Raw genomic sequence first — 20,468 nt, forward strand, 5'->3', positions numbered from 1 at the left:
AACATTCCCGACAAGCCCAGAATTTTTGTTTCGGATTAGCACTTGCACAACTGTAATGGTGTAAGGTTTTGCATTTAACACACATAATACCTTTCGCCGCTCGCTTGTTGCAGTAGCATTTGTCTGAGTATACACGATAATGTTCACCACGAGGTTGACCGGAAGACGATGTGGACGCTATACTCGCGATTGCGTTAACGAAATTTGTCGATTTTCCCATCCTTTCTTCTGATATTTTTACAATCATATGGCATGTAACACATTTCTCTTCACTGTAAATGTTTTGTTTTTTACATTTTGCACACTTTTTACCACTGTTTTTGTTCACATTTGCGGAGCTAACACACACTATATCTTCACTTTCCGCCATCTGTCTATCACAATGGAGGCAGTTTTCAATGCCTTGCATTTTGAACATGACAAAATTCACTGTCTGCTGGATTCTGTGACTGCATGCATCCATACAGTATGCTCATCAAAGCAAGGCAGCAGCAAAAATGTTTTAGTTGTGTCAGGCCAATTCAGATGACTTCTTTAGCCACCTAATCACTAAGGCTGTGTGCTGGGTATATCACTGTGACCATGAGAGAAACAAACAAAACAAACGGTGGGAACTTATAGATTAACTATTTCAGAAAAAGGCAAAGACACAGGCATAATTGGGCAAGATGATGGCTGAGTGTTTTTTTGGACAGCCATGGTGTAGCTTTAAAAGCTAATGCTTATAGCAAACAGTCACAAGAGCGTAGTACCAAAATGTCCTGATCAAGTTTGAGAGAAGCTGTCAAGACTAAGCATCATAGGAAGCTGTCTGAGGGGTTGGTTATGCTTCATGATAACACCCCAGGTCATTCAGTACAGGACATAGTCCCACTTACTGCTTCTCTCGGCTATAAAATTTTGCCTCACCTCTGTATTCTCCTGACATCATGTCCAATGTTTTCTTCCTCTTCCTTCAGATGAAGAAATTACTGCCTGACAGGTGTTTACAGGATGAAAAGAAGCAATTTGTGAGATGGAACGATTTCTCAACAGCCAGAATGCAAACTTCTAAAATGGAGGTCTATTCTAAGTCATCCATCATTCCAAAAAAAAACCTTATATGTAGAGAAGGACTAACACCTTCACCAGGTTTCATAATCATAGCTTGAGGTTTTGAGGTGTCAATTAAAACTTCATGACCACCCCTTATACATGAGAAATGAGTAAGAGCCCATGTCAAAAAAAATGGCAAAAGCTACTTTTCCAATATTTGTCTCTGCTTTTCCTGTGCCACTATTTATGTCTTCTTTTGCTGTGCCATTGTGTAGAGTACCATGAATAATAATGTGTGAAATATTTTTTTTAGGACTGACAGCTTTATACAAAAGACCATCAGAACAAAGTTCAGGGACTGCACTGTGCTTACCATTGCGCACAGGCTCAATACTATTATGGACTCAGATAAAGTTCTAGTGATGGATTCTGGGAGAATGGTGGTGAGTAATCTTACAGAAATTTGTCATACTGGACATTTTTTGTCTTTTTCAGCAAGCTTTAGATTACCGATTATCGAAATGAAAAACTTCGGGCTGGTGTGGAGAAGCTTTATGTTTTTAACCCTTTAACTACTCTGGGTGGTCTCTCAGATGGCTGCAGTTTCTTCTCTTGCAGTATTTCACACACCCCTGTGACAAACCATAGTGTATGCATGTTGTATTTTTGCTGAACGTTACCCTTCCTCCATGGTGAGGAAAGCTAGACCTTTTATGCAGTGTTTTCTGTGCAAGAGGGATGTGAGGCTTCATTACGTCAATGAATTCTCAGATGAAGGCTTTGATCATAGTGATACTGATCCTGATTTTGAGTATTTAGTGATCACAATACTAATTCGGAGAAGGAAAATGAAAGTGATGAAGATGTGACAGATGATGACGATGGAGAAGTGTGCATCTTCAGTAAGAACAGACAAATGTTTCCGATAGAGAAAACAGAAGCCGCTAACTGACGTAAGAACAAGGTGACTCAACATTGTCTTTCAGCTGCCTGGACTGCAACAGATACTGAAAAGCTTCAGAGAAAAGTTGCTGTTTTGGAGATATTAGTCTCAAATACAGAAATAATATTTTGATAAATGAAAAACATCAGCCTTTTGTTGTCCTTGTTTTAAGTCGAAAACAAAGTATCCACATCAACAGTGTGGTGTTGGTGGACAATTGTAGGAGGGTCTGTGTGAAAGGCATGCAGCTGAAAGTGATTGAAATTTGATTCAGGGCCTCAGAAGAATACATACTTTCTTCTTGATTTTTAAGCTAAAAATTTGGCAAAATTTCTCCCTTGATAGAATTATGGGGTGGAATACTCGGTCTAAGGCTGAAATAATGAGTAGTGAACTCAAAGCTGATTCCAAATACAATTTGTCACAACTGAAATGTGTCTTTTTATACAGTCATGTTATGAATCTGTAATACTATCTCCCTGATGATAATCCGCAAGTTAGCTAGAGAGGTAACTGTGTGCTGTTATTTTAGTAACATATAAAATGAAAATAAACTGCAAATCTTGCTGTCGTTTAATTTTCAAAGTGTTTTAAGTTCTGTATTGTTTCAAAAATGCAAATTTCCATAAAGTCAGTTTCCAAGAAGTGTAACAAACAACAGAAAGTCAAGAAAATATATACTCACCAAACTGAGACTTTATGCATAAAAAATAAAACGGTGCCCTGAGAGACCCCTCGTAGCAATTGTGTTCCTGTCAACATTCATAGTATTTAAGGGTTAACTTACTGATATATTCAGCTCCTTCAGTGCTCTAACATGGACAGTCACAATATTTTCAATTAATCATTTTTTTTTTTACCAGTGGATAAACACGGAGTGACCTGTTATGAGCTAGTTAAATTGTTGTTTTGTTCTCAGTTGTGATATACAGAACCTTTCTTTCAGTATCTTCATATATATGCTACCCAATGTCAAATAAAATCAACATAAAAATTATTACAAACAACTATTAGGGTATGGGGTAGCTATGCATGGATATGAGGAAAGAGAACTGCTCTTCAAATCATAGCAATTGCATAAGTTGTTGTTGTCTATAAGTCAAGTATCAAAGTCAAGCACATCATATATCCATTCTCTCTGAGAATGCTGCATTTCAGCTGTACGGGATGGGTATAGTGAATGGGAAGAGACAATGGGTAAGGAAGAACAGCAGGTGAGAAGGAATAGAAATATGAGAAGAGGGATAGTTCCCAGGCGTGCAAGCTAGAGTAGCAGCAGCAGGTGACACACAGGAGAGAAGGGGAGCAGCATGGAGTAGGACAGGGAAGACACTTAGTGTGATACTGTCACTAGAATTAAATATCATTGAAATAAGGGATGAGGAGAAATATGAAACCAATTATGCCGAGCTGTAATGGGGTAGAAACAGATATAGATGTAGGGGACTGGGACCCTAATAAAGTCAACTGAAAATCAGGGACTGGTAGAGATTGAGACCAGACAAGTTGTGGAATCTGAGAACATACTGAAAATTACAGATGCCACATTCATTTAAAAAGAAGCTAGTACACGATTTGTGACCAAGCCCACACAGTATACAGAGCAGTGATTTTTACTGAGTTGGTACCTGATACGGCAGTTTTCTTAAGTGATCCAGCTTCTAATAGAATAAATATTTTTTTGTTATTGGGCACAAATAAAAAGTTATTTCTGTGTTTTCTGATTTAGATGACAATTAAATCAGGACTTTTAAAAATTTCACTACTGTTTGTACTGTAGCCTTTCTGGCAGTCAAAGAGGTTTTTTTATTTTTTGGAGATAATATGCTAATAACAAGCCTTTGCAAGAACCCACAGTTCAATCATAAACTTAAGCATATAGATGTTAAAATTTTATTTGCTAGGATGAATGTTTCTGCTGAGAAAGTTGTGTTAAAGCACATTAGTACAGATAAGCTACTAGCTGATGTTCTGGTGAGGCCACTACATAAAATAAAATTTTTAAAAATTTATAGTGTTGCTGGGACTTATTTAAATGTTCTAACTTAGTTTTTGTAACACTGATAGTTAACACTGAGGGTGGGTGTTAGTGTCACATTATGTTAATGTTGTTTTAAGTTGGCAACTACTGCTTCCTTTGGTTTATATTAACTTTTGGGATTTGTTTTAGCTTGTGTGTGTCCACCATTGAGCTATAAGCTATTATATATTTAAATAAAAACTGTGCAAACATGCTTACTATTGAGATTCATTTACTGCCCCTGATTACCACATCAGTTCTGATAGCCAGTATGACAATATAATTAAGAGTTCCACATAAAGTGATACTCAATTAATTTCATCAACAAACAGAATGGATCAAGGAAAATCATATTGTGTTGTTGAATGGAGCAGTCTCATATACATTAAATGCTGCAGTTTAAGAGTACTTATTGAAGCTTCAGAGTGTAGGAATTGTTCCCAAGCTACATCAAACACTTTCTGTGCTAACAAAGATTGTTTTTAGAATATTGTGGAATTATTTTAGCCACTGTATGCTACTCTTATCTGGATTATGAGCTCATGTTTCTTATATATTGATATGATTTCTTCTTATCTTCTTGATGTAAAACTATATCTATAAATATATTAAAAACAGAGATTCCATGAATTACCAAACGGGAAAGTGCTGGTAGATAGGCACAATAAAAAACACACACACAAAATTTCGAGCTTTCGCAACCCCCGGTTGCTTCGTCAGGAAAGAGGGAAGGAGAGGGAAAGATGAAAGGATGTGGGTTTTAAGGGAGAGGGTAAGGAGTCATTCCAATCCCGGGAGCGGAAAGACTTACCTTAGGGGGAAAAAAGGACAGGTATACACTCGCACACACACACATATCCGTCCACACATATACAGACACAAGCAGACATATTTAAATTTTATATTTGGTCTTTATTATTTTTTATTTATATTTATATTTTTATTTTTATTTATTATTTATATTTGGTCTTTAAATATGTCTGCTTGTGTCTGTATATGTGTGGATGGATATGTGTGTGTGTGCGAGTGTATACCTGTCCTTTTTTCCCCCTAAGGTAAGTCTTTCCGCTCCCGGGATTGGAATGACTCCTTACCCTCTCCCTTAAAACCCACATCATTTCCTCTTTCCCTCTCCTTCCCTCTTTCCTGACGAAGCAACCGGGTGTTGCGAAAGCTCGAAATTTTGCGTGTGTGTTTGTGTGTTTTTTATTGTGCCTATCTACCAGCGCTTTCCCGTTTGGTAAGTCATGGAATCTCTGTTTTTAATATATTTTTCCCATGTGGAATGTTTCTTTCTATTTTATTTATATCTATAAATAATAATATCCCACTTTCATCAGCAGCCAAGAGTAGAAATGATAAGATGTTGATTGGAGATTTTGTCATCATACCATCTTTTTCAATGTCCATTTGACAGTTGCGGCTGGATAAAACTCCTCTAGACTTTTTGATGCACCCTTCTTCACTACATTTTCATTACAAATGTAATTGTCTCTACTGTTCAGTCTGTTGTGTTGTATACTGGTTGGTTTCTCTGTTTCTACTATGAATTCTGAACATGAATCTGTCCATTGCTCCCACAGTAACTGTCAGTAATAGAATGGTTTTCACATTAACTCCTACTAGTCAGGACTGGCAATATACAAGGACTGTAAAGCTTTGTTTTCAAATAGCTTAGATTTGAAAACCTTATTTATTTTTCTGAAGGCGCCGCAGGTTGTTTTTTACTCTTCTGCTTATTTCCTTGAACATCTAGTCTCTAAGTACAAAACCTCATTAGCAGGAGCCATGGCTTCATTGTCAAATTGAACTACTTTCTTGTCAATATGTTGGTCATACATTATTTGACATTTGTCGTACTGTAAGTAATTTTCAGACGTTCTTTCAATATTTACATCAATTGTTGAAGTTTGGCTGCACTAGAGACAGCACCATACATAAATTAACATGTTCAGGCATGATCCACTGACACATATTCTTTCCCACTTTTGCAGTTTAAAAACCTGAAAACTTCCTCCAGTACTGCTGAGAACGGTTTTGCTGATATAGAACTACCTTGTGTGACTCCTGTTTCAGTTATGAATTTTTAGTATCCTGCTGAATTTTAATGGTAGCAGTAATATTTATCTGTATATTCTTCAGTACTATAATCTAATCTAAGTTGAATCAGTGAATTACTTCACAAGGCCTGTGAGTACAGATTTCTCCGTAGCTGGGTCAAAAGCTTCACCAGAATTTATGATACCACACCAAGTGGTAAATCATACTCATTATTGTACTTTGTTCTATAATTTTATTCATGAGTTGCTAATAGTACCTTTCACTTTAGTCATTTATAATATAAGCATTTTCTTGTATTTGATTAAAATCTAATGTCATCCCCCCGTCCCATGCACTAGATGAAAATTTAGTGAATGGCTCATGCTTTATGCAGAGGAGACTGATTTTTTAATATCTTGTTTGTCACCTTTCTACTAAAATAGGCAATTGCAGATTTGTTCTTGTTTTTGAAATTGTATTCCACTACAGACATTCTGTAAAACATTGTTAGTTTGTTTTGCAATATTTTGTTTCTAGCTTTAACAACGTCTATTGAAACACCACCAGTTGAAGGCCTATGGTGTATATATCAAACAGATTAGAAGCTTTGGGTAACTCAGAGACCTAGATAAATGTATGTCCTTCTCGTTATTATAGATCAGATCATGAAGAAATAAACATATAACATTAAAATCTAATGGTAATGATATGGACAACAGACATCTGTGTGATGAAAGCAGGTCTGGAGCTTGTAGTAATGAGAAGAATAAATTTGTGCTATCACCATTTTTTAAAAAAATTGGGATCATTTCATTAGCATTACTGAAATCATAATTCAGTTGTTAAAAGACATACTACTAATCACAACTGTTAATTCTTAAAGGAATATGCACATCCACATGTGCTTCTCCAAATACCAGATGGACACTTCACTAAAATGGTTGAACAGACAGGAAAGTCAATGGAAGCACAGTTAAGACAAGTGGCAAAAGAGGTAAGAACTGATACAACTTCATTTTAAGATTCTTCTTCAAAAATTAACACCCAGTTTTGTTTAAAAATTCCATCATATTTAACTATTAGCCAAGTTAACAACCATCATTTTAGCTGTTTATTATTCACAAATCAAAATTGGATGAGAAAGGTTAACAGCATAGAACAGAGATGGCATTTACATCAACAGCCTCTTTTTATTATTATTATAATGGTGGAACATGCTGTCCAATAATGGCAGTCAGTGCAAACTTTACCTGTGGAATAGTTTAATTTTTAATTTCTGAAGTTGCTGTTTCACATTTATGTGTCTCAGATGAATAAGCCGGAATATTGTGCCATCACAAAATTCTTTTATTTTTGGTCAGTTTACAATTAACATAAATTCGTGTATAGTTAGAGAAGATTTATATGGAGCCTGGTCATCATTTTCCTGAGTTACGACATTAGCAGGAAAATTCAATATGGCTGTACTTCTCTTCAAGATGATGCACATGAAGGATGTCCCAAAAGCTGCTATATGGAACTGGGTGACTGGAAATTGAATGTACATGAAATAGATGATGCATTAGGCATGTCATAAAAAATTTTAATGCAGATTTTGTATTGAGATTTATTTGAAAGAAAACTTTGTGCAAGAAAGGTGTTGTGTTTGATGTGTGCTAACAAAGAAGAGATACTTCAGATGCAGAAGAAATACTTCAGCTGATTGATGAAAGAAGGAAGTACAAAAATGTTTAGGGAAATTCAGGAATACAGAAATACAACTCGCTGGGGAATGAAATAAACAGGAAGCGCAGGGAAGCTAAGGTGAAATGGCTGCATGAAAAATGTGAAGAAGTTGAAAAAGAAATAATTGTCGGAAGAACTGACTCAGCAAATAGGAAAGTCAAAAGAACCTTCAGTGAAATTAGAAGCAAGGGTGGTAACATGAAGAGTACACATTCCACTATTAAATGCAAAGGAGAGAGCAGATAGGTGAAAAGACCTCTATGAGGGGGAAGATTTGTCTGATGTAATAGAAGAAGAAACAGGACTCGATTTAGAAGAGATAGGGGATCCTGTATTAGAATCAGAATTTAGGAGAGCTATGGAGGACTCAAGATCAAATAAGACAGAAGGGATAGATAACATTCCATCAGAATTTTTAAAATCATTGGGGGCAGTGGCAACAAAGCAACTATTCATGTTGGTGTGTAGACTCTGAGTCTGATGTGCGTCTGGTGACATACCATCTGTCATTTGCAAAAATATCATCCAAACAATTCTAAAGACTGCAAGAGCTGAGAAGTGTGAGAATTATCCCACACTCAGCATAACAGCTCATGCATCCAAGTTGCTGACAAGTATAATACATAGAAGAATGGAAAAGAAAATTGAGGATATGTAGATGATGATCAGTTTGGCTTTAGGTAAGGTAAAGGCACCAGAGAGGCAATTCTGATGTTGAGGCTGACTAAATAAAAATCAAGATATGTTTGTAGGATTTGTTGATCTGAAAAAAGTGTTCAACAATGTAAAATCGTTTGAAATTCTGGGAAAAATAGGGGCAAGCTATAGGGAGAGAGAGGTAATATACAATATGTACGAGAGCCAAGGGGGGATAATAAGAATGGATGACCAAGAACGAAGTACTCGAATAAAAATTTATTTAAGACACTGTTCTAGTCTTTTGCCCCAACTGTCCAATCTGTACATCAAAGAAGATGGAAATAAAAGAAAGATTCAGGAGTGGAACTGAAATTCAGGGTGAAAGGATATAAATGATACGATTTGTTGATGACATTACTATCCTGAGTGAAAGTGAAGAATTACATGATCTGCTGAACAGAATGAACAGTCTTATGAGTACAGAATATGCATTGAGAGTAAATAGAAGAAAGAAAAAAGTAATGAGAAGTAGCAGAAATGATAACAATGAGAAACTTAACATCAGATTGATAGACACAAATTAGACGAAGTTAAGGAATTTTACTACATAGGCAGCAAAATAACCAATGACAGATGGAGCAAGGAGGACATCAAAAGCAGACTGTCTCTGGCAAAAAGGGCATTCTGGCCAAGAGAAGTATACTAGTATCAAACACAGGCCTCAATCTGAGAAAGAAATTTCATTTGGGAAAACCAGTAAAGAAAAGACTTGAAGCATTTGAATTGTGGTGCTACAGATGAATGTTGAAAAGTAGGTGGATTGATAAGGTAATGAATGAGGAGATTCTGCACAGAATTGGAGAGGAAAGGAATATGTGGAAAACACTGACAAGAAGAAGGGATAGGATGATAGGAAATCTGTAGAGACATCAGGGAATGACTTCAATGGTACTAGAGGGAGCTGCAGAGGGCAAAAACTGTGGAGGAAGACAGACATTAGAATACATCCAGCAGATAATTAAGGACATGGGTTGCAAGTGACAGTCAGTACTATAATGAGCTTTATTCCCTCTATTGTGTTATTCTCACAGCTAACACAATGACGTTCATTCATTTTGCCTGAATGTTGTTACATGTAGATGCATAGTTTGACACCATACAGGGTGCATTCAGTGGAATGTCCACAGCCATATGATTGTATTTCACAATTTTAACCAGACATGTTCTTTGTGGCAGTCCTATAAGAATGACATTTCCTTGAGTATTATCTCTGCTTTATATCCAAATACCCTGCGATGTATCTCATTTCGTGTGCCCTATTTTTCAAGTGATATACCAGCATTAAGAGTTTTTAGAGTTTTCCAATTATGCAAAATCTTGAAGCAGGTCATTGGAACAACTGCAAACCAGCAATAAAATTCATAGAACATGAAGATTAAAGAGATACTGTGCTCAACCATGGGCAGAGACATATAGGTTTTTAATGGAAATCATGCAATGCTATATACAGAATAGGGCTAATGATGTACTCTTGAAGTGATAACTCAGATTTAAAAAGGGTATGGTTTTATCCCGATTATTATATTCATATGGATATGTGTGTGTGTGCGAGTGTATACCCGTCCTTTTTTCCCCCTAAGGTAAGTCTTTCCGCTCCCGGGATTGAAATGACTCCTTACCCTCTCCCTTAAAACCCACATCCTTTCGTCTTTCCCTCTCCTTCCCTCTTTCCTGATGAGGCAACAGTTTGTTGCGAAAGCTGAATTTTGTGTGTATGTTTGTGTTTGTTTGTGTGTCTGTCGACCTGCCAGCACTTTCATTTGGTAAGTCACATCACAAACACACACACAAAATTCAAGCTTTCGCAACAAACTGTTGCCTCATCAGGAAAGAGGGAAGGAGAGGGAAAGACGAAAGGATGTGGTTTTTAAGGGAGAGGGTAAGGAGTCATTCCAATCCCGGGAGCGGAAAGACTTACCTTAGGGGGAAAAAAGGACGGGTATACATTCGCACACACACACATATCCATCCACACATATACAGACACAAGCAGACATATTTAAAGACAAAGAGTTTGGGCAGAGATGTCAGTCGAGGTGGAAGTGAAGAGGCAAAGATGATGTTGATTGACAGGTGAGGTATGAGTGGCGGCAACTTGAAATTAGCAGAGATTGAGGCCTGGTGGGTAACGGGAAGAGAGGATATATTGAAGAGCAAGTTCCCATCTCCGGAGTTCGGATAGGTTGGTGTTGGTGGGAAGTATCCAGATAACCCGGACGGTGTAACACTGTGCCAAGATGTGCTGGCCGTGCACCAAGGCATGTTTAGCCACAGGGTGATCCTCATTACCAACAAACACTGTCTGCCTGTGTCCATTCATGCGAATGGACAGTTTGTTGCTGGTCATTCCCACATAGAAAGCTTCACAGTGTAGGCAGGTCAGTTGGTAAATCACGTGGGTGCTTTCACACGTGGCTCTGCCTTTGATCGTGTCCACCTTCCGGGTTACAGGACTGGAGTAGGTTTGTGGTGGGAGGGTGCATGGGACAGGCTGTACACCGGGGGCGGTTACAAGGGTAGGAGCCAGAGGGTAGGGAAGGTGGTTTGGGGATTTCATAGGGATGAACTAACAGGTTACGAAGGTTAGGTGGACGGCGGAAAGACACTCTTGGTGGAGTGGGGAGGCTGATCCAGTCCCGGAAAGTATCCTGTCACAAGTTGGACACTTTTGGGGTTCTTCTGTGGGAGGTTCTGGGTTTGAGGAGATGAGGAAGTGGCTCTGGTTATTTGCTTCTGTACCAGGTCGGGAGGGTAGTTGCGGGATGCGAAAGCTATTTTCAGGTTGTTGGTGTAATGGCTCAGGGATTCCAGACTGGAGCAGATTCGTTTGCCACGAAGACCTAGGCTGTAGGGAAGGGACCGTTTGGTGTGGAATGGGTGGCAGCTGTCATAATGGAGGTTCTGTTGCTTGTTGGTGGGTTTGATGTGGAAGGACGTGTGAAGCTGGCCATTGGACAGGTGGAGGTCAACGTCAAGGAAAGTGGCATGGCATTTGGAGTAGGACCAGGTGAATCCGTTGGTACCAAAGGAGTTGAGGTTGGAGACGATATTCTGGAGTTCTTCTTCACTTTGAGTCCAGATCATGAAGATGTCATCAATAAGTCTGTACCAAACTTTGGGTTGGCAGGCCTGGGTAACCAAGAAGGCTTCCTCTAAGCGATCCATGAATTGGTTGGTGCACGAGGGGGCCATCCTGGTACCCATGGCTGTTCCCTTTAATTGTTGGTATGTCTGGCCTTCGAAAGTGAAGAAGTTGTGGGTCAGGATGAAGCTGGCTAAGGTAATGAGGATAGAGGTTTTAGGTAGGGTGGCAGGTGATCAGCGTGAAAGTAAGTGCTCCATCGCAGCGAGGCCCTGGACTTGCGGAATATTTGTGTATAAGGAAGTGGCATCAATGGTTACAAGGATGGTTTCCGTGGGTAACAGACTAGGTAAGGATTCCAGGCATTCGAGAAAGTGGTTGGTGTCTTTGATGAAGGATGGGAGACTGTATGTAATGGGTTGAAGGTGTTGATCTACGTAGGCAGAGATACGTTCTGTGGGGGCTTGGTAACCAGCTACAATGGGGTGGCCGGGTTGTTTGGGTTTGTGAATTTTAGGAAGAAGGTAGAAGGTAGGGGTGCGGGGTGTTGGTGGGGTCAGGAGGTTGATGGAGTCAGGTGAAAGGTTTTGTAGGGGGCCTCAGGTTCTGAGGATTCCTTGAAGCTCCGCCTGGACATCAGGAATGGGATTACCTTGGAAAACTTTGTATGTAGTGTTCTCTGAAAGCTGACACAGTCCCTCAGCCACATACTCCCGACGATCAAGTACCACAGTCGTGGAACCCTTGTCCGCCGGAAGAATGACGATGGATCGGTCAGCCTTCAGATCACAGATAGCCTGGGCTTCAGCAGTGGTGATGTTGGGAGTAGGATTAAGGTTTTTTAAGGAGGATTGAGAGGCAAGGCTGGAAGTCAGAAATTCCTGGAAGGTTTGGAGAGGGTGATTTTGAGGAAGAGGAGGTGGGTCCCGCTGTGGCGGAGGACGGAACTGTTCCAGGCAGGGTTCAATTTGGATAGTGTCTTGGGGAGTTGGATCATTAGGAGTAGGATTAGGATCATTTTTCTTCGTGGAAAAGTGATATGTCCAGCAGAGAGTACGGGTGTAGGACAGTAAATCTGTGACAAGGGCTGTTTGGTTGAATCTGGGAGTGGGGCTGACGGTGAGGCCTTTGGATAGGACAGAGGTTTCGGATTGGGAGAGAGGTTTGGAAGAAAGGTTAACGACTGAATTAGGGTGTTGTGGTTCCAGATTGTGTTGATTGGAATTTTGAGGTTTTGGGGGGAGTGGAGCTGGAAGTGGGAGATTGAGTAGATGGGAGAGACTGGGTCTGTGTGCAATGAGAGGAGGTTGAGGTTTGCTGGAAAGGTTGTGAAGGGTGAGTGAGTTGCCTTTCTGGAGGTGGGAAACCAGGAGATTGGATAGTTTTTTGAGGTGGAGGGTGGCATGCTGTTCTAATTTGCGGTTGGCCTGTAGGAGGATGCTCTGAACAGCCGGTGTAGATGTGGGAGAGGAAAGATTGAGGACTTTTATGAAGGATAGGAGTTGACGGGTGTGTTCATTGGCTGAGTTGATGTGTAGGTGAAGGATTAGGTGGGTGAGGGCTATGGATTGTTCAGTTTGGAACTGGTATAGGGACTGATGGCAAGAAGGGTTACAGCCAGAGATGGGAACTTTAAGTGTGAGGCCTTTGGGGGTAATGCCAAATGTCAGGCAAGCCTGAGAAAATAAAATATGGGAGTGTAATCTGGCTAGGGCGAAGGCATGTTTGCGGAGGGAATGTAAATAAAACTTAATGGGGTCGTTGTGGGGATGTTGTGCGGGTGACATGGTATTTGAACGTGGAAAGTGTAACATGAGGCTGAAATGAAAATGAAAATGAAAATATATGGGGGAGAGATAAAGGTGAACTAGAAAGCAACTGGAGATCTGGTGTGAAAAAAGGCGAAAAAGTGTTGGTTATAGCTGGGCTATGTTGATACTGTGGTGAACTTGGGTTGGTAGACAACGATGTGCACAAAGGTAAGGTGGTTGTGTTGCCGCCAAAACACGTTAAAGGGTGGAGCAATACGGGAAAATTTCGAAAAAACTGCGTGTAAATGTATTAAAAGGATTGGTTTTGTGGTGGCAGATTGTCAAAATGAGGCTAACAATTTTCTGACGAAGAAATAATGACGTTAAAACCTGTGGGAAGCGGCTAAAAAAGATCAGTGATGTGGGAAAAACGGAAATGGAAAAAAAGCGAAAGTTATTAGAACTAGCCGAAATGGCTGTTTAATAGCTGAAAGGAACTGTTTGTGAACTGGAAACGGTGGATTTTATAGCAGCGGTAGTGTTGAAAGCGGAAAAAAAATTTTTTGGTTGTGGTTTGGAAGTGGGTTACGTATTATTGAATATATATAGGCGGGATAAAATTGTATGGTAGATTCAGTAAAAAGGAGAAGGTGAATACAAAGTGAATCTACTTGCAAAAACAGAAAGAGAAAATAAGATGACAGGAAAGATTTCGAAATGCAACAGTGACAATAACAAACGTAATTGTTGGGTTCAAATTAATGATATGAGTATAATGGAGGGAAACATTCCACGTGGGAAAAATATGCCCGCATCTCGTGGTCGTGCAGTAGCGTTCTCGCTTCCCATGCCCGGGTTCCCGGGTTCGATTCCCGGCGGGGTCAGAGATTTTCTCTGCCTCGTGATGGCTGGGTGTTGTGTGCTGTCCTTAGGTTAGTTAGGTTTAAGTAGTTCTAAGTTCTAGGGGACTGATGACCATAGATGTTAAGTCCCATAGTGCTCAGAGCCATTTGAACCATTTTTTTTGGGAAAAATATATCTAAAAACAAAGATGATGTGACTTACCAAACGAGGTTTCTATGTGGGAATGACCAGCAACAAACTGTCCATTCACATGAATGGACACAGGCAGACAGTGTTTGTTGGTAATGAGGATCACCCTGTGGCTAAACATGCCTTGGCGCACAGCCAGCACATCGTGGCACAGTGTTACACCGTCCGGGTTATCTGGATACTTCCCACTAACACCAACCTGTCAGAACTCCGGAGATGGGAACTTGCCCTTCAGTATATCCTCTCTTCTCGTTATCCGCCAGGCCTCAATCTCCACTAATTTCAATTTGCCGCCGCTCATACCTCACCTGTCTTTCATCAACATCTTTGCCTCTGTACTTCCACCTCAACTGACATCTCTGCCCAAACTCTTTGCCTTTACAAATGTCTGCTTGTGTCTGTGTATGTGCGGATGGATATGTGTGTGTGTGTGTGTGTGTGTGTGTGTGTGAGTGTATACCTGTCCTTTTTTCCCCCTAATGCAAGTCTTTCCGCTCCCGGAATTGGAATGACTCCATACCCTCTCCCTTAAAACCCACATCCTTTCGTCTTTCCCTCTCCTTCCCTCTTTCCTGATGAAGCAACCATTTGTTGCGAAAGCTTGAATTTTGTGTGTATGTTTGTGTTTGTTTGTGTGTCTATCGACCTGCCAGCACCGTTTAGTAAGTCACATCATCTTGATATATATATAATAGAGGGAAACATTCCACATGGGAAAAATATATCTAAAAACAAAGATGATGAGACTTACCAAACAAAAGTGCTGGCAGGTCGATAGACACACAAACAAACACAAACATACACACAAAATTCAAGCTTTAGCAACCAATGGTTGCTTCATCAGGAAAGAGGGAAGGAGAGGGAAAGGCGAAAGGATGTGGGTTTTAAGGGAGAGGGTAAGGAGTCATTCCAATCCCGGTAGCGGAAAGACTTACCTTAGAGGGAAAAAAGGACAGGTATACACTTGCATACACACACATATCCATCCGCACATACACAGACACAAGCAGACATTTGTAAATGAGAGAGAGAGAGAGAGAGAGAGAGAGAGAGAGAAGTGATGAAATAAGCAAAACTGAAAACAAGAAATTGGACTGATGAAAAGTTCTCAAATGTCTAGCCAGGAGACAATGTGGGGGCATTTCAGTGAATGTTAAACTCTGTGTCTGTTCCCAAAGATAATGAGTATGACATTCATCAAAATATTATGGTATCTTAACCTTGACACCCATTTGGGTGAGACTGTATGGAGATAGAGAAAACAAAATAAATAGACAAGAGCATAAAGAGAAAACAGAATGTTAAAAATCAGGAGGTGTAGAAGTAAAATAAGAGCTACACAGTGCAAAACTTGAAACTGCTGAAAGAAATGGGGGAATAAAACCTACCCTTACTCACCAAATTTACAGATTTCTCTTCTGATGATCTAAAATTAAGTTATTTACCTTCTAAACGTTATCTGCTTAGCCTTACTTGACATTCCTTTCATTTCAATGCGTATAATAATGGATGGACTGTTCTACATCTCAGTACCACCTTCAGGTTGTTAATTCCAGTATTTTTAGTTACTATTTTATTGAAAATTAAAATAATATTATTGTATCATTCAATAATAAAAATAAGCCTTGTCTTGATTTTCATTCAATATACAGCCAGAAATGCTTCTGTGTGTGTTTAATATGTAAGATAAAGGAAAGCTAACCCACTTAGAGCAAAAGCTCCAAAGCTAGCATGAATACTGTTTCCTGCTGCGTTTCTATGCACCTCACATCTGTCCACTATGTGTCAGTGGTTGCCTTTTCAATATTTTATGAGTTATTCCACTCATGAATTTCATTTTTGTTTGTAACACTTCATGACAGTTCTCATATACTGCTAAGGAACTAAATTTGCAAGGCCTATAATGCTGAAATTATACTGTCCTGTTTCTGTCCATTATGCATATTTATTGATGAGACGTAGCCTGTTGTAAAATTTGTAAGTACATACCAATATTTTCATTTGCAATGATTTCAGTGAAACTTATTAATTTTTTTCTTCTAATAGGCATATGATCAACAACAGACTGAAAGTGTGACATGAAATAATGGCACATTTTGTGGGAGGAATTTGTGTTACCAGTATTAAGTAATTTATTTATTTGAAGAAAAAATTTGAAGGCATTTATAATGCTTTCATCATGGAAAGTTCCTACTGGACTCACAGCCACAAAGGGCTCGTATACTTGTAATTACTAGTTACAGTATTTCTTTGTGGTCAGATGTTTATTTTGTACTCTAACTGAGTGAGGAAACAACTACAAAGTGCCTGAAGACGTAGAAGACAACTGTGGTTATGCTGTGTGTTGGAAGAAAATGAAGAGGAAGCTCAGGAAATATTGGCGGCTATTTTTCCTTACTGTTATTACTGTGTCAAGAGACAATCCCTGAAATATTTTTCTAAGTACATACTGTTTTCTTATTTTCCTGTAAATTTTCTTTTATATTTTGGTAACTGTAAATGTGATTTTATAAGATCATTGTAGACTGTGAAGCTATTGTGATGTTAATAGTTCTTGTTTACTGTGTCATAAACTTTGATGTACAACTGAGTTTGTGGAAAAGGATAATCAAAAACAGTTTCATCAAATGATAATCAAAAACAGTTTCATCATTCAGCATTTTAGGAACAAGGTCTTCCAATAATAAATTCCATATTCAAAAAGAAACTGCTCCCATAAAAATGCCAGATCTCTGTCAAAATTTACTTCCATAAATATAACCTATATTTACATGTAAAAGAAAAAGGGAAATATCAACTATTTGTTTAAAAATTAGAAAAGATCATCCTTTTCCCAAAACAGCTGATTTTCGGCAGTTGTCATCCTTTATTACTGTGTGTTGTTTACATCATGAAACTGTATTCTGTATTATTCTACTACAGTTTTACTTGTAAGCAGTTTTGCATCTTGTAAGTGTGCCATGTACTTTCTGTTATGGGTCAACAGAGATTGGTCTAGATATGTGGTTCTGACTTATTTTCACAATTTCATTGCAGTTCTGAATTTGTGGAAATATTGTGAATATTGAAACTTGCTGGCAGATTAAAACTGTGTGCCAGACCAAGACTCAAACTCGAGACCTTATTAATTTGTGAATATTGTAAGAAAGTGATTGGAATATATGATGTTTGCTACTTAAAATTTTCTTTACATTTTATATGAAATACAGAATAAATATTTTGTACAAGATGATGTTCCTTTTTATATATCTTGTAACTTTAGTTAAAAATTCTCCAAAACTATGACAGAATGAAGTAATAATAATAATAATAGCTTTATTCAGCATCAAATGATATACTGCACATGTCAAAGAAATAGTAATGATTACAGTTTTTTGTACAATACACAAGACACATTCTTCTGAATACTTCATTAATTGACAACAAAGTTACAATAAGATGATTACTGATTTCTATTTACATAATTTCACAAAGCATTTGTTGTTCTTCATATAAGTATGGTACTCTTCTAATGTGTAGAAAGGGTGATCTACTAAAAATTTCTTAAGCTGATGTTTCAGTTTAATAGTAGGAAGAGCCATGACTGCATTAGGCAGTGCATTAGCTAATTTTATACCTGCATACTGAGGCCCCTTTTCGTAAAGTGCTGTTCTGTGGCTGCAGATGTAAAATCTTTCTTTATTTCTAGTATTGTACTGGTGGAAATCCGAATAAGTGTTTGGGTGCAGTCTTTTCACAAGAAATATGGCTTTAAGACTGTATGTATTTACAAGAGTTAACACCCCTTTTTTTGGAAACAAGTTGCGAGAAGATTCCCTGTATTGTGCTCCACAGATTATTCTCACACCCCTTTTTTGAAGAATGAGTAGCTTATCTAGATTAACTTTGGTTGTTGCCTCCCCCCTCCCCCCCTCCCCCCCTCCCAAATTTCAATACCGTAGTTCAAGTGAGAGGAGAAAAGAGCATGGTATGCAGTCTTTGGGACTACAGTATCTTTACAGAACTTTCTAATAGTACTGGTCGCAAATATATTTTTTGACAACTTAGTTGCTAGGTAGTCATTATGTGTGTACCATTTCAGGTTGCTTTGGATTGTTAGGCCAAGGAATTTTGCACTAGACTCTTTCTTTACCAGTTCATTGCCAATGCATAATTTAATTTCATTATTCAAACTACTTTTGTTAAACACCATCAAACATATTTTACTGGTGCTTACATTTAAGTGGCTTTCATTAAAAATCTGAACAATTTCTTTTGTCACATTATTACACTCGGCCTCTAGTTCATTACATGATTCCTTTTTATACACAATGGACGTGTCATTGGCATACAGAACAATTTATACTTTATATATATACTTAATTAAACAAGTTATCAGTGTTTCAATCCTTTTGATACTGTTGTACAGTACTTCCTGTATTGAACTAATTACAAGGGGCAGTCAAATAAAAACAAGACTGACAGAAAAAAAGTAAGTTAACTGGTTACAATGTTAGAAGAAAAGTTGCTGCTCACCATATAGCTGAGATGCTGAGACGTGATAGGCACAACAAAAAGATTCACACAATTATAGCATTCGGCCATTATGGCCTTTGTTAACAATAGATATACATACACACAGACACACTCACTCAAACACAATTTGCACACACATCTGAAGTCTCAGACAACTGAAACCACACTGCGAGCAGCAGCACCAGTGCATGATGGGAGTGGCGACTGGGTGGGGGTAAGGAGGAGGCTGGATGGGGAGGGGGAGAAGGGAGAAATAGTATGGTGGGGAGTGAAGTGCTGCAGTTTAGATGGTGGGTAGGAGAGAAGGTGGGGGGGAGGGATGGGGGGGGAGAAAAATAAAAGAAATTAAAAGACTGGGTGTGGTGGTTAAATGACAGCTGTGTAGTGCTGGAATGGGAACAGGAAGGGGGCTGGATGGGTGAGGACAGCGACTAACGAGGGTTGAGGCCAGGTGGGTTACGGGAATGTAGGATGTACTGCAGGGAAAGTTCCCACCTGTGAAATTCAGAAAAGCTTGTGTTGGTGGGGAGGATCGATATGGCACAGGCTGTGAAGCCGTCATTGAGATGAGTGGTATCACGTTTGGCAGCATGTTCAGCAACAGGGTGGTCCACTTGCTTTTGGCCACAGTTTGTCACTGGCCATTCATGTTGACAGACAGCTTGTTGGTTGTCATGCCTACGTAGAATGCAGCACAGTGGTTGCAGCTTAGCTTGTAAATCAGATGACTGGTTTCACAGGTAGCCCTGCCTGTGATGAGATAGGTGATGTTAGTGAGCGGACTGGAGTAGGTGGTGGTAGGAGGATGTGTGGGACAGGTCTTGCATCTAGGTCTATTACAGCAGTATGAGCCATGAGGTAAGGGATTAGGAGCAGGGGTTGTGTAAGGATGGATGAGTCTATTGTGTAGTTTCGGTGGATGGTGGAATACCACGGTAGGAGGGGTGGGAAGGATAGTGGGCAGGACATTTCTCATTTCAGAGCACGACGAGAGGTAATCGAAACCCTGGTGGAGAACGTAATTTAGTTGCTCCAGTCCCGGATGGTACTGAGTTACGAGGGGAATGCTGCTCTGTGGCCGGACTGTGGGACTTTGGGAGGTGGTAGGAGACTAGAAAGATAAGGCATGGGAGATTTGTTTTTGTACAAGGATGAGAGGATAATTACGGTCAGTGAAGGCTTCAGTGAGACCCTCGGTATATTTTGAGAGGGACTGCTCGTCACTGCAGATGTGACGACCACAGGTGGCCAGGCTGTACGGAAGGGGCTTCTTGGTATGGAATGGATGTCAACTGTCAAAGTGGAGGTATTGCTGGAGGGTAGTAGGTTTGATATGGACAGAGGTACTGATGTAGCCATCTCTGAGGTGAAGGTCAACATCTAGGAAGGTGGCTTGTTGGGTTGAGTAGGACCAGGTGAAGCAAACGGGGGAGAAGTTGTTGAGGTTCTGGAAGAATGTGGATAGGGTGTCCTCACCTTTGATCCAGATAGCAAAGATGTCATCAATTAATCTGAACCAGGCGAGGGGTTTAGGATTCTGGGTTTTTAGGAAGGATTCCTCTACATGACCTATGAATAGGTTGCCATAGGATGGTGCCATGCAGG

At 39.4% G+C, this 20,468-nt stretch overlaps 1 protein-coding gene across 1 annotated transcript in view; it reads left to right on the top strand.

Moving 5' to 3' along the window:
* LOC126235664 (ATP-binding cassette sub-family C member 4-like) overlaps positions 1 to 17,580 on the top strand; it is a 166,546-nt gene extending 148,966 nt beyond the window's left edge. The window contains exons 23-25 of the mRNA XM_049944384.1: positions 1,349 to 1,478; positions 6,922 to 7,032; positions 16,395 to 17,580. Coding sequence (XP_049800341.1) covers positions 1,349 to 1,478; positions 6,922 to 7,032; positions 16,395 to 16,430 — 277 coding nt within the window. The 3' untranslated portion in view covers positions 16,431 to 17,580. The remainder of the gene's footprint in view (positions 1 to 1,348; positions 1,479 to 6,921; positions 7,033 to 16,394) is intronic.
* Positions 17,581 to 20,468: the final 2,888 nt, after the last annotated feature.

Source organism: Schistocerca nitens, chromosome 2 (genome assembly GCF_023898315.1).
Source record: "Schistocerca nitens isolate TAMUIC-IGC-003100 chromosome 2, iqSchNite1.1, whole genome shotgun sequence".
NCBI classification, from domain to species: domain Eukaryota; kingdom Metazoa; phylum Arthropoda; class Insecta; order Orthoptera; family Acrididae; genus Schistocerca; species Schistocerca nitens.